General features: G+C 48.2%; 2 protein-coding genes across 2 annotated transcripts in view; one reads left to right on the top strand and one right to left on the bottom strand.

The window, feature by feature from the left end:
• Positions 1-1,205: 1,205 nt before the first annotated feature.
• CHCHD5 (coiled-coil-helix-coiled-coil-helix domain containing 5) lies at positions 1,206-6,680 on the bottom strand. The gene is made up of 4 exons (XM_060253361.1): positions 6,495-6,680; positions 5,754-5,894; positions 2,772-2,923; positions 1,206-1,628 (listed from the first exon to the last, which is right to left on the bottom strand). Coding segments are annotated over exons 1-3 (294 nt in total). The 5' UTR covers positions 6,497-6,680; the 3' UTR covers positions 1,206-1,628; position 2,772.
• Positions 6,681-6,778: 98 nt separating this feature from the next.
• The window catches only part of ATP13A1 (ATPase 13A1), a 50,603-nt gene continuing 43,632 nt past the window's right edge, over positions 6,779-13,749 (top strand). Inside the window, exons 1-2 of the mRNA XM_060253359.1 lie at positions 6,779-7,123; positions 13,643-13,732. Of these exons, the coding sequence (XP_060109342.1) occupies positions 6,833-7,123; positions 13,643-13,732 (381 nt within the window). The 5' untranslated portion in view covers positions 6,779-6,832. The remainder of the gene's footprint in view (positions 7,124-13,642; positions 13,733-13,749) is intronic.

The following is a 13,749-nucleotide window of genomic DNA, read 5'->3' as shown; positions in this document are numbered from 1 at the left end:
TACAAACTTTGTTGAGGACACAAACACAATTTAAGAATAAAACATGCTTAAAATATTAGCACTCATTGGTCTTAAAGGTGCTGTCTTTGTATCTCTCCCGTGCGATCCAGAGAATTGTCAAAGGAAGCTCTGGCTCTTTCCTTCCTTCCCCAGGGGACCAGGAGGGGGAGGAGCCTCAGCCAACAGAAGGAAGAGAGGCTTGGCTCAGTAGCTCTGCAACTGAGACAGCCTCGCAAAGCAAGCTATCCCACCCCCCCTTCCTCCCCGAGGAGTCTCAGCCAATGGAGAAAATACAGGCTTTGCTCCTGTACAATTCAGCAGGCCTTACAAAGCAAAGTGGTGATGCAAAAGGAAGCAAGAGAGAGGGAGAAGAAAGCAGATGACAACCAGTTGCTTGGGGGCCTGATAGGAGCCCTCTGAGAGCCTGAATTGGCCCCTGGGCCGCATGTTTGACACCCCTGGTCCAGGCTACCCACTCTCATCAGATCTCAGAAGCTAAGTAAGATAAGCCCTAATAACTACTTGGATAGGAGACTGGGGTCACTATGCAGAGGCAGGCTTTTGCCTTGAAAACACTAAATACAGGGGTGTCAAACATGCAATTTGGGGGCCAAATCAGGCCCCCGAGCAACTGACTGTCATCTGCTTTCTTCTCCCTATATCTTGCTTCCTTCTGCATCACAGCTTGCTTCACAAGGCTTGCTCAATTGCACAGCAGAGCTGAGCCAAGCCCCTCTTCCTTCTATTGGCTAAGGTTCCTCCCCCCCCCCCCCATCCGTTGGGGAAGGAAGGAAAGAGCCAGAGCTTCCTTTGCCCAGTTCCCTGGATCCCATGGGAGAAATACAAAGAAAACACCTTTAGGACCAATGAGTGCTGACATTTTAAGTTTTTTAAAAATATATATTTGTGTTTGTCGGTGTTCTTTGTGAAAGTTATATCTCTGCTGCCGAATCTTAAATAGGTACACACATGGCCCAGCCCGACATGGCCTGGCCCAACCCAACATGGCCTCGCCTGGCCCAACAAGATCTCATTTACGTCAGATCCAGCCCTCATAACAAATGAGTGACACCCTTGCTCTACAAGGTAGCAACGTGATGGTGCTTCCCACCAGCAGAGACGAGTTATCAGTTTTGCTTTGAATGGGACACTTAATTCCTTTCAAGAGATCTTTCTTGCAAAATCTAGCCCGGACCACACTGAAATTTGTGTGAATATATATTTTATTACTTCTTTTTCTAACGGCACCATTAGGGTGGAAGATCCAGAAAAGGCTGTTTTGAGCTACAGACGTGGTTTATCACACCACAGCTGACTGAAGTCCAGATCCGGAAAAAACAGACATAGCATTCTTCAAGTGTGGCCTGGTGGATAAAGTCAAGATAACCCTGTCATGTCCGTTCAGTTTACATGACTTATCGATGGATGGCTAGACTTCGGTTTTAAAAAAAACATGTCAAGCCAAGATGGCACGGATGGCCCCAACTGGGCAAGCAGGTGGGCGTAAATTCCCGATCCTTGCAGGGTCTTGAGGATGTGTGGCATTCCTGCTGTCATTCCAGGCAGGAACTTCAGTCCTATGGGCACTCCACAATCCGGTGGTCACCAAGGGAGAGCACCATTTTGCACTGCAACAGGAAAAAAGAAAACAGACGCACATGAAAGTCCTGTGCCGTTCCAAGAGTTACGTTACAGTGCTATCTTACTCGGTCCAGATATTGAGTCTGTCATGCTTGGGTTGTTGGCTCAAGAGAAGAACCCCTGTCTCTGCCCACTGAGACTCACTGTGATCATTCACTCCTGGTGAAAGCCACCTACCTGGTCACTTGGAACAAGCATGCATCGCCTTCCAACAAACCTCCAGGTGTACCTCTGGGTATCCGACAAAGAAAGCTTTGACTCTTGAAAGCACATAAAGGTAAAGGTAGTCCTCTGTTCAAGCATCGAGTCATTACCGACCCATGCAGTGATGTCACATCATGACATTTTCTTGGCAAACTTTCTACAGGGTGGTTTGCCACTGCCTTCCCCAGTCATCTACGCTTTACCCCCAGCAAGCTGGGGACTCATTTTACCGACCTTGGAAGGATGGAAGGCTGAGTCAGCCTCAAGTCGGCTACCTGAACCCAGCTTCTGCCGGGATCAAACTCAGGTCATGAGCTGAGCGAAAGTGCAAACCCCCTCCCAAAATATTGTTGGTCTCTAAGGTGCTACTGGATTCGAACTTAGCTGTCTGGGCGTACTCATAATGAATGCCACAGAAAGACATGAGCCTATGAAACTCAGATGATACATGAGTCCACAGAACTCAGACGTTATTGACTTGCTCTTTGCTTTCTCTCTGTTGCACTCTGGGAGGTGAGGTGGGGGAATAATAGGATGCTACAGCAAACTCTGCTGTTTCATACAGCTGGCCGTGCTAGAGAAAATGCAAGAAATGTGAACATGGTTGCCACTCGCACCAAGTCAGACATTGTTTCCCCACTTGCATTCTGACTTGCGTAAGATCTTGAGCAACCCATTGAGCAACCCACACTGCACAAGGGCTTATATAATTGGAACTACACTAACAATGCAATCCTAAAAGCACTGCCCTGGGAGTAAACCCCACTGAGTAGACTTCAGTAGGATTCTCAGTAGATCTGCTCAGGACTGCACTGTAAGTCCATGTCTATTTCCCTATTGCTGGACCCAAACCAACATATACATACAGCCACATCCCCCAAGACGACACACACAGAGTAACATAAATCAGTATTTTTGGCACCAACCTTATGCTGCCAGTTTCACTTGGTCAGCACAGTGCAGGAACCGTTGAACGTGCTCCGTGCAGTTCATCACGGAGGTCTGATTTTCTTTAAGGCACTGTTCAAATGCCGTGAACGGTTCTGCGCAGTCGTTGCGAATCTTCTGAATAATTGGGCTGTGGTGAAAACATAAGAAGAGCCCTGCTGGATCAGACCAGTGGTCCATCTGAGCCAGCATCCTGTCTCACACAGTGGCCAACCAGTTCCTCTGGAGGGCCAACAACAGGGCAGAGAGGTCGAGGCCTACAAAAGAAGAGCCCTGCTGAATCAGACTGATGGTCTACCTAGTCCAGCATCCTGTCTCACACAGCAGTCAACCAGTTCCTATGGAGGGCCAACAGCAGGGAAGAGAGGCTGAGGCCTTCATAAGAACATCAGAAGAGCCCTGCTGGATCAGACCAGTGGTCCATCTACTCCAGCATCCTGTCTCACAGAGTGGCCAACCAGTTCCTCTAGAGGGCCAACAACAGGGCAGAGGGGATGAGGCCTTCATAAGAACAGCAGAAGAGCCCTGCTGGATCAGACCAGTGGTCCATCTAGTCCAGCTTCCAGCCTCAAAAATGGCCAATCAGTTCTTCTCGACAGCCAACAGCAGGGCATAGAGGCCTTCCCCTGATTCAGATAATTATTGCCTCTGAATGTGGAGGTTCCCCTCAGTCACCATGGCTAGTAGCCACTAACAGACTCATCCTCCATGAATCCTTCTAATCCCCTTTTAAAGCGGTTTCATCCTGTAGCTCCATCCTCTGGCAGCAAATAACTCATTTGAATCACTCTCTGTGTAAAGGAGTATTTCCTTCCGTGTTAAGTATAACTCGGGGGTGGCCAAACTGCACCTCAGGAGCCACATGTGGTTCTTTCACACATTTTATGTGGCTCTCAAAGCCCCCATCCCCTGTCAGCTGGTTTAGAGAAGGCATTTCTCTCTGTAAATCAGAAGAGAGTCAGTGTGATGTAGTGATTAAGTGAACAGACTCTTATCTGGAAGAACCGGGTTTGATTCCCCACTCCTCCACTTGCAGCTGCTGGAATGGCCTTGAGCTAGCCATAGGTATCGCAGAGGTTGTCCTTGAAAGGGCAGCTGCTGGGAGAGCCCTCTCAGCCCCACCCACCTCACATGGTCTCTGTTGTGGGGGGAGAATACATAGGAGATTGTAAGCTGTTCTGAGTCTCTGATTCAGGGAGAAGGGTGCGGTATAAATCTGCATTATTATTCTTCTCCAAGCCAAGCTAGCCAGTGGCATGGAGAATGCATTTAAGGTGAAAGTTGCTTTCTTTCCATCTCTCCTTCACCTCATCTGTTTGCTTCTCTCCGTTCCTCCATGTCTTGCGGCTTTCAAAATCTGACGTTCATGTCATGTGACTCTCAAACATCTGACGTTTATTCTATGTGGCTCTTACGTTAAGCAAGTTTGGCCACCCCGGTATAAGTTGTCCTGAACCTACTGCCCCTGAACCACTGTGCCCCAGATGGACAAGTGAACATAGGTGAGAGGTTTGCATTTCATCACCACCACCTGTTAGGTTTGCTTGCAAGCATCTTTCTCAAAGCACCTGAATCACAACTGGAGGAAGAAATGGGGGTTCACCTCCACGGAGGAAAAATCCAAGGTCTCTCTTCCCCCTCCCCACACACACATTGCTTATATAAAATTATACCCCCAGCAAAAAACAGGTTTTCCCAAACCACTCAGGGCTTCTTTCTCCCTGCCCCTGCACATTAAGGGGCACTGAATAATAGTGGTTAGCAGGGCTTTTTTTTTTAGGAGGAACAAAAAAAGTTGCATATTAAGCCACACCCCTTTGATGGAGCCAATTCTCTTGGAGCTTACACTGGCCCTGTACCAAGACCCCTGTAAGCTCTTGGAGGATTGGCTACATCAGGGGGGCATGGCTTAATATGCAAAGGAGTTCTTGCTACAAAAAAAACCCCCTGGTGGTTAGAGTGCACAAATAGGAATTTTGGGCACCCCTGTTCCAATCCTGACTCTGCCATGGAAGCTCCCTGAGTTATGTTGGGCTTAACCTACCTCGCAAGGTTGTTATTCTGAAAATAAAAAGGGAGAGAGGAGAACAACGTTATGAGTCACTGTATATTAATTGTAAAGTGGGCTATAAATCATATTACATAAATAACTCATATTATGCAAATAAAATGTTAAAAAATTAAGGCTTTGTTCAGACTGCGGGACACAGCTTTAGCTGAGACGGCCACAAGCATGCTTAAATAACCTTTAAACAGGGCTTTTTTGTAGCATTTGCATATTAGGCCACCCCCCTCTGAGGTAGCCAACCCTCCTGGAGCTTACAGTAGGCCCTGTTCTAAGAGCCCTGTTAGCTCTTGGAGGATTGGCTACATCAGGGGTGTGTGGCCTAATATGCAAAGGAGTTTCACCTACAAAAAAAGCCCTGCCTTTAAGGGTTAACACAAAGCTAGGCCAGACTGAAAAGAAGAAAAAACAGAAGAGTTATCAACATTCTAGTCTTATCTATAACAGAAACATAATTTGCACTTTGCCTTACTGCATTTCTACTGTGTTTCTAAGCAACAACAGAAGTAGGAGGTTGTTGGAGCCCAAACTGGATTTATCTGGTTAGGGCACATGCAAAGCAGATTTTTTTGCTATGCCACAGTTTTTTAGCCAGTGAACTAATGCCATCCTGGCAGAGCATATCAATAGTGTGTAGCTGGCTCTCGTAATGAAATCATGCTGGAATTTGCAGCCAATTAGTATGTGAACATGCTAACATGTGCCAGTGTGACCATTTTGAAAGAAGGTAAAGCAGCTTGGTATTGCAGGCTTCGGTTTAGTTCTGCTCTCAGTTCATTGCAATAAACTTTTTTTCCCTTCCTCCTTCACCTGGACTTCGGCTGTATATTGGCCAAGGAAATTCAGATTTGTACAAGACTGATGCTGCTCCGGGATGGGGCGGGGAGAGACTTACTGGGAAGATGAGCATTTGGCCATGTCGAGTTTGAGCTGGTGACACTCCTGCTGCCAAGAAGAAGGGTTGGCGGCCACACACTGGCCGTACTCCTCCATTTCTTTGCGACAGTACCGCGCCGTCACTTGCAGCGCTGCCTCCCTGTTGAAGGGGGAAACACAACAGCGTTAGGGATGCCAGTCGGCACTGACAGGGATTTCAGGAGGAGAATGTAAAGGAGCGTGCATGAGAGCCAGCATGGTTGGAATGTCTGACTAGGATCTCAGAAAGCCAGGTTCGAAACCCCATGCCATGAAAGCTCACTAAGTAACCTTGGCTCATCATGCACTCTCAGCCTAACCTACTTCATACAGCTGTTGTGAGAATAAAACGGACAGTGGCTTAAGCAATATAACCCCGAGATTCAACAAACTCCTGTAAGAGAGATCTATCAGCCATAAAAGCGAAGAACCTCCATATCCAGAGGCAGTATATCACAGGACAGCAAGTACAAAGGGACAGACAACAGGGGAGAGCGCCTCTCTCAATGAGCTACTTATGATTATGAACGTTTCTGGTTGACCACTGCCGGAGACGAGAAACTCTGGGCTAGCTGAATCTTGGCTTTGATCCAGCAGAACTCTTTTGTTGTGCAGAGCAGTTTTCCAGGCTCAGGTTGACAGCCAGAAAAAACCCCAGACCAAAGAGGGACCCCACTCCAATTTAGCAAACAAGGTCAGACACTTAAAACTTGCCACTTACATGGTGCTACTTTCCCCTAGAAGAGGAACTCAGCCTGTTCCTTCCTTCTCCTTACAGCGCATGCTCCTCAGCTGCCGGGGGCGTCCTTCTACGCATGCTCCAGAGAAACCGCGGCTCGAGTATTCCACGACAGCCGAAGGAGGCCGCGCTTCGGCGCATGCGCCCCGAAAGGCCTACGTCGCCTCTTTGGAAGGGACGCTTTCAGTTTACTTGAGAACGAGACGGAAAGGCGGGACGTCTGACCGGACGCGCATGCGCAGCCCGGCCGCTGCTTGCCCCGGAAGCGGAAGCGTCCCACCGGCGGTGGGAGCACCTGGGAGGGGGCTCCCGGAAGCAGGATGGCGGCGGCAGCAGCCGGGCCGGGGCCGGGGGACGAGCTGGTGCAAGACGTGATCCCCTACCGGCGGCGGTCGCGGCTGCTGTGGGGGACGGTGCTGCCCTTCTGCGCGCTGTACCCGCTCTGGCTGTGGTGCTGGGGGCCGTGCGCCTGGGCCTGGGCTTGGGGCGGCCCCGCCGAGGTGCCCGAGGCCGCGCTCCTCTACCTCGCCGCCATCGCCGCCCTGCACCTCCTCACCGCCCTGGCCGGCCTGTGGAGCGTCAACGTCCACTGCCTCCTCTACTGCTGTTGGGTCAGTAACACACCCATGGGGTCAGGGGGCGAAGGTCACGGGCAGGGAGAGGGGGGTGGACTGGCCGGGGTCGCCCGGGTGGCAGCTGGGCTCGCCCCACTGCTTCGGCTTGAGCCCTGGCCCCACAGGCGGACCTCAAACTCTGTGCCTCTCTTTATGGCGGGAAAAGCTTGGCGCGTCTCGCTTCTGCACGGGAGAGGCCGTTGAATACCGAAATGGATGGCCCCTGGGCAATGTTCTCTCTAAGCTGCAGAGTCTTGTGAGCAAAAATTCTACTTTGTGAGCTAAGACAAAAAGTGTGAGCTGGAGGCTAAAAATCTGAGCCAGCTCACGCTAAGTTAGCTTAGAGGGAACCCTGCACCTCTTAGGAAAGGAGAGGAGAGCAGGGTGAGTCTGCAAGGAAATGTCACCTTCCAGTGCAGTGACACGGGGACTGGATGCACCTGGAGCTTGCCTTTGTGTTTCATTGGGGTGGCCAAATTGTGGCTTGGGAGCCACGTGTGGCTCTTTCACACATATTCATATGGCTCTTGAAGCCCACACCACCCTGTTGGCTGGCTTGGAGAAGGCATTTATCTCTTTAAATTACTTCTCAAAGCCAAGCCAGCTGGTGGCTTGGAGAATGCATTTACAGTTAAATTTGCTTTCTTTCCACCTTCCTCCCCCATTTATTTTCCTTCCTTCCCTCCCTCAAACATTTGACATTCATGTCTTGTGGCTCTCAAACATATGATGTGTATTCTATGTGGCTCTTATGTTAAGTAAGCTTGGCCACCACTGTGTTACATGATGCCCACTTCCTTCTGCTAAGTTGCCTTTGGCGAGTCTCTAGAGAGGCAGTGCATCTTACAGGAGCAGGAAGTACTTTACAACCATCCATCACTTTTATGCCTGCAGGGAGCACTTGCTGAGGAGTAACTGCCCTGCGCCATAGGAGGTTGTTTGACTTTAAACTTTTCTGTATTTTATGGTTGTGCCAGCCATTTTGTGATGGTGGCCACAGCCTGTTTTCAAAACTACAGATGTGCTCACAAGCTTAAAAAACTTGGGGAAGCCCCTACTTCTAATGGTAGCAGTTCTTATTAGTATGTTTCATTGAAAACAAGGAGAAAGGCTTAGGGTGACTCCAAAACCACATTTGTTGTGACTGAAGCTTCTGTGGACAGCAGTGTGCTTCATAGGATTGGAACTAGTGTCTTTTCCATAAAAAAAAAAGTATGCTGCAATAAATAGGTTGTTCGACTTGGCCACTCGTGTAGAATTCTTCCCCTTGTATGGGAACTGTTTAGTGGCAAGGCAAAGAAACTCTGCCCTTGATCAAGGGCCCTTTATTTCATTCTATAAATTGCATTGGGTGTTGGCAACAGCATTTAGAAGAAGGTAACAACCGTGATATAAAGTAAGCCTTGCCAGTTTCATCTGTTTGAGATGGGTGCAAACCTAAGCCTGTTGCATTGCCTTTTTGACGTCTCATCCTTTTTATTGTGTTTATTACACAGCACAGTCCATCTTGAGTCTCAGTGAAAAGGGCAGACTTTAGCTGAATAAAATAAAGAATGTATGGGAGGAGAGGAGGCTGAGAACAAGTCAAAAGTGCATGTGGGTGATGAATCACGAAGGGATTTGTAGGACAAGAACTGTGACTGGGTGTGCCTATGTTAGGCTTTGGTTATTCCCTGAAAGTCCTTGGGTGGGTCCTGTTAGTGTACTTAACTGTTCCTAATTCTTTCAGTGGAATTTCACATCCCCAAACGGGATTTGCATTTGTTGCCCTATATGCAGGTTTTGGTTTCATGCACTGTGATTATCGGATCTTTTATAGTGTTGCGAAATGGTCTCTCCAAAATCTGTTGCTTATTCTGCAGTATTCTGTATCACACCTAGAATGTGTGGGTACACCTTATTGCAGAACATCACCGAGCTGGCTTATATATGAGAGTTTCCAACAAGGATATCACTTCCGCAGGTTGTCCAAGTGTGGGGGGAATGTGTGCACGCACGCATCTGCACATTTAGAAAAACTTGTAATTCCGCTCTGTGTTCCCAGGGGAAAAAAAACAAGGTACAAATCTGATAGATAAATAGAGGGATTAGTGAACAGATTTGGGGAAGATGGGGAGGGGCACTTAAAGCTTCCTGTTGCATCAGTGTCTGGTAAAAACTAGCATGTCCAGTCAACCACATGATCTATATCAGATTATCAACAGGGAAATAAGGTCCGTGCAGGACACTGTTGCACGTGATGTATCCCGCAGTCTCACGCAGCACAATATGTGCCTTTTATTTCTTAAGCTTTTCAGCTTCGGTACCCAAAAGGAACGGCAGGTGTTTTACCAGCCAGAGGTGTTGGCACACACACAAAAAAAGCCTTTATATGTCTGTGCTGACCCCTTGACATCCAGAAGAATGTAACACTGATTTTGCACGAGGCTTGTTCCAGTTGGAGAGCCCTTTTGCTCCCGGGGCTTCTCTCTTTTTTCACACAAGTTGCCCCGGAGCTGCAAGTTGGCACGCCGCTATTCCGCAGCAAGCGAGATCCTCTGAAAAGCGGTTTCTGCTTGCTGCGGGAGAATGGCACTCCAACTTGCAGCTCCGGGGCAACTTGTGCGAAAACGGAGCAAAGTGCCGGGATCAAAAGGGCTCTCCACTCAGAACAAGCCCTAGTGCAAAATCGGTGTAAGTTTTTCTGTCATGGTAGAAAGTACTGTCAAGTCGCAACTGACTTATGGCAACCCCTGATGGGGTTTTCAAGGCAAGAAATGTTCAGAGGTGGTTTGCCATTGCCTGCCTCCGTGTCACAACCCTGGTATTCCTCTGAGGTCTCCCATATCATATACAAGCCAGGACCCAACTCTGCTTAGCTTCTGAGATTGGGCTGGCTTGGGCTATTTCTGTCATGGGAGGTATCAAATAGGAAAACAGCTAACATGAATATTTTGTTGCCTTCCTCTCTTTTTCACTGATTATTTTGAATATGTTTTGGGAAATTTATTTTTCTCATCACTTTCTTTTGTTGAACGCTGTGAACTGCAATTGCATTCCTTGCTTACTAATTAAAATCCCATTCCTTTTATTTTCTCTCCACCTTCCCAAACTTTTTTTTTTTAATCTCCCTCTGGATTTTTGATTTGTGGGGAAATGCCGAGTTCTCAGTGCCTCCCAGGATATAAGTAAAACACATAATTAGTTCGTTCATGTATGTGACACTCCTGGCTTAAAATAGAGAGAAAAACCCAGCTCTTTTCCTGTTTACAGAAATTTCTCTACGTGGATTCTTGGAGGAGAACTTTACTTGCCAAAAGTGGCCAAGCGAACAGCTACTTGAGTTGCTAAAGCCATGCAGGAAGGGACTCAAAGCATCCTTCTCTTCCCTGCTATTTCAGTTCAGAAAATGACAGCTAGTCATTTTGCCACTGGAGGGACAGGAAAATAGGCACTTTGCCATTCTTATCTGTAATCGTAGAGTCGGAAGGGACCATTCTTGTACATAATCACAGAGTTGGAAAGGGCCATACAGGCCATCTAGTCCAACTCCCTGTTTATTGCAGGATCATCCCAGAGCATCCCTGACAAGTGTTCATCCAGCCACTGCTTAAAGATTGCCAGTGAAGGGAAGCTCACCATCTCCTTAGGTAGCTGATTTCACTCTTCTGTAAAAATGTTTTTCCTAATGTCCAGCCATTACCTTCCCACCCTTCATTTAAACCCATTACTGCAAGTCCTCTCGTTTGCTGCCAACAGGAACAGCTTCCTGCCTTCCTCTAAGCAACAGCCCTCCAAATACTTCAAGAGAGCCATCATGCCCCCCCCCCCCAAGCTTCCTCTTCTCCAGCCTGAACATTCCTAAGTCCCTCAGCCTTTCCTCCAGGGCTTGGTCTCCACCGCAGGGTGTGGAATTAGACAAGGAAGGAATGAACAGCAGGGCCTCTTAAGCTAATATTAGCGGACATTGCTTGGATATAGTCCACCACTGATGGTTTAAGACCTGCTTAATTCCACTGTAGCGTGGAAAGTCAGAGGAGATGATTTTTATTAGGTTGATGGTTTCCACTTTTCTAGCTTATCAATTATGCAGTCTAATTGTAAAAGCAGAGTGGGGCTGAACACACTCTAGTGCTGGAGAAACAGAAACATCCCCTCCTCCTGCGGAGGCACGCACAAGATCTTTTCCCAAATTGCTGGCATGCAGGCATCCACATAGTTTAGTGGCATCCAGGTCTTGGATTCAGCAGGAGCTCACCGGAACGCATTCTCAGGCCAGTTTTCTCTCTGGAATGATGCAAAATAACATAGAAAAAAAGGGGAAATGTCCAAGTTTAATTTGAACTCTTTCAGGTCTGGTGCTCACAAAAAAGCAAAAGGTCTTGGTTACTGGAAAGGTTTTCTACTCACCTCCAGCGAGTTCTTCTCACTGGCACACTGGCCGTGCCTGGAAGCTGGGACGGAAAGTCACCCATAGACACATCAATCCCTCCACTAGGCAGGATTTAAACCTCACAAACATCTGGTGCTTATTCTCCGCTCTGACAGCCAGTTTGGTGTAGTAGTTAAATGTGCGGACTCTTACCTGGGAGAACCGGGTTTGATTCCCCGCTGCTCCACTTGCAGCTGCTGGCATGGCCTTGGGTCAGCCATAGCTCTGGCAGAGGTTGTCCTTGAAAGGGCAGCTGCTGTGAGAGCCCTCTCAGCCCCACCCACCTCACAGGGTGTTTGTTGTGAGGGAGGAAGGTAAAGGAGATTCTTTGGAGTGGAGGGCGGGATATAAATCCAATATCTTCTATCTTCTTCTATGTGGCTCTTACGTTAAGCAAGTTTGGCCACCCCTGGGCTAGAGTGTCAGACTAGGACAGGGGTGGCCAAACTGTGGCTCAGGAGCCACATGTGGTTCTTGGACATATATTGTGTGGCTCTTGAAACCCCCACTGCCCTATTGGCCTGCTTAGAGAAGGCATTTCTCGCCAAGCCAGTTGGTGGCCTGGAGAATGCATTTAAAGCTGCTTTCTTTCCACCTCTCCCTCCCATTTATTTGCCTGCCTGCCTTCCGGTTTTGCAGCTGTCCAACACCTGAAATTCATATCTTGTAGCTCTCAAAGCCTCCACAACCTCATCAACCAGTTTGGGGAATGAATCTAAAGTTAAAGTTGCTTTCTTTCCACATCTCCCTTTCTCCTCCCTTGTCGATTTCCTTCCTGCTCTCAAACATCTGATCTCCATGGAAGCTTGCCTGGTCACCTTGAGTCAGTTTGGTGTAGTGGTTAAGTGCATGGAATCTTATCTGGGAAAACCGGGTTTGATTCCCCCACTCCTCCACTTGCAGATGCTGGAATGGCCTTGGGTCAGCCATAGCTCTTGCAGAAGTGGTCCTTGAAAGGGAAATCTCCCCTAGTAATCTTCCCCACATCTTATTTGGTTAGCTAGATCATCATAATATTGCCAGATGAACTGCCTCTGTGTCATGACCCTGGTATTCTTTGGTGGTCTTTGGTCTCCCATCCAAATACTGACTAGGGCTGACTCTGTTTAGCTTCTGAGAACTGACAAGATCCGGCTATTGTGTGGCTCATGACGCTTGTTTGCTTTCACCTTCCAAACTGGCTGATTTATTTATTTCATTTATACTTTGCATTTCCTCTCCAGTGGGGATCCAAAGTACCTTATGTCATTCTCCTTTTCTCCATATTATTCTTAGCAACGCCCCCACTCCCCCCCCCCCACCGGTGAATTAGGTTAGGCTGTGAGAAGACTACAGATTTATACTGACCTACTGCCAACAAAGTGGATGCACGGAGATTCTCCCTTCTTTTAGGCCTCCCCCAGGTTTAACTCCTTCCTCTCCCAGCGCAGCCAATTCTCAACCATCACAATCCTTCAAACCCCATTTCCCTCCCTTATTCTTTATGGAAGTTTCAAAGTGTTAACTACAGAGGGGCATTTTCAGTGTGGGAGGCAGCTCTTGACAAGGAGAAACAGCATTTCACAAGGGCTGTTACAAATGCATTCTTGAAGAAGACTGCAGATTTATACCCTGCCCTTCTCTCTGAATCAGAGACTCAGAGCAGCTTACAATCTCCTATATCTTCTCCCCCCACAACATAAACCCTGTGAGGTGGGTGGGGCTGAGAGGGCTCTCAAACATCTTGATGTTTATTCCATGTGGCTCTTACATTAAGCAAGTTTGGCCACCCCTGGGCTAGGATCTGAACCTGTGTCACTGAGGATTGGCTACATCAGGGGTGCGTGGCCTAATATGCAAAGGAGCTCCTGCTAGAATTCCACCCTCGGACAGCACCTTCCACCATCACTACTGGGAGATTAAGCATCAGGCAATATGCAAGCATACCTCTTGGGTATGTCAGGCCACATAACGCTTCCCCCGTTCTCATCTCCCACAAGAGCTACAGTTGCCCGACCCACTGTCTCCTGGCACGTCCAGTTTTCCTCTGCTAAATGTCGCTCAGCTCGTTCTAAACGTTAAAACCCACATTTTTTCCCCCAATTGCGCATGTCTCTCCCTTTCAGGTGCGCAGTCCAAGGAAAGCCACGTTGGCGAAAGTGGTGCCAACGCCAAACAACGGTTCCGCAGAACTGGTGCCGCTCCACCGAGACCAGGTAAGCAAATGACGGCA

The sequence above is a fragment of the Heteronotia binoei genome, chromosome 13 (assembly GCF_032191835.1).
Source record: "Heteronotia binoei isolate CCM8104 ecotype False Entrance Well chromosome 13, APGP_CSIRO_Hbin_v1, whole genome shotgun sequence".
NCBI classification, from domain to species: Eukaryota; Metazoa; Chordata; class Lepidosauria; order Squamata; family Gekkonidae; genus Heteronotia; species Heteronotia binoei.
Note: the sequence above shows the minus strand (reverse complement) of the source record. Positions and strands in the feature narration are given on the sequence as shown.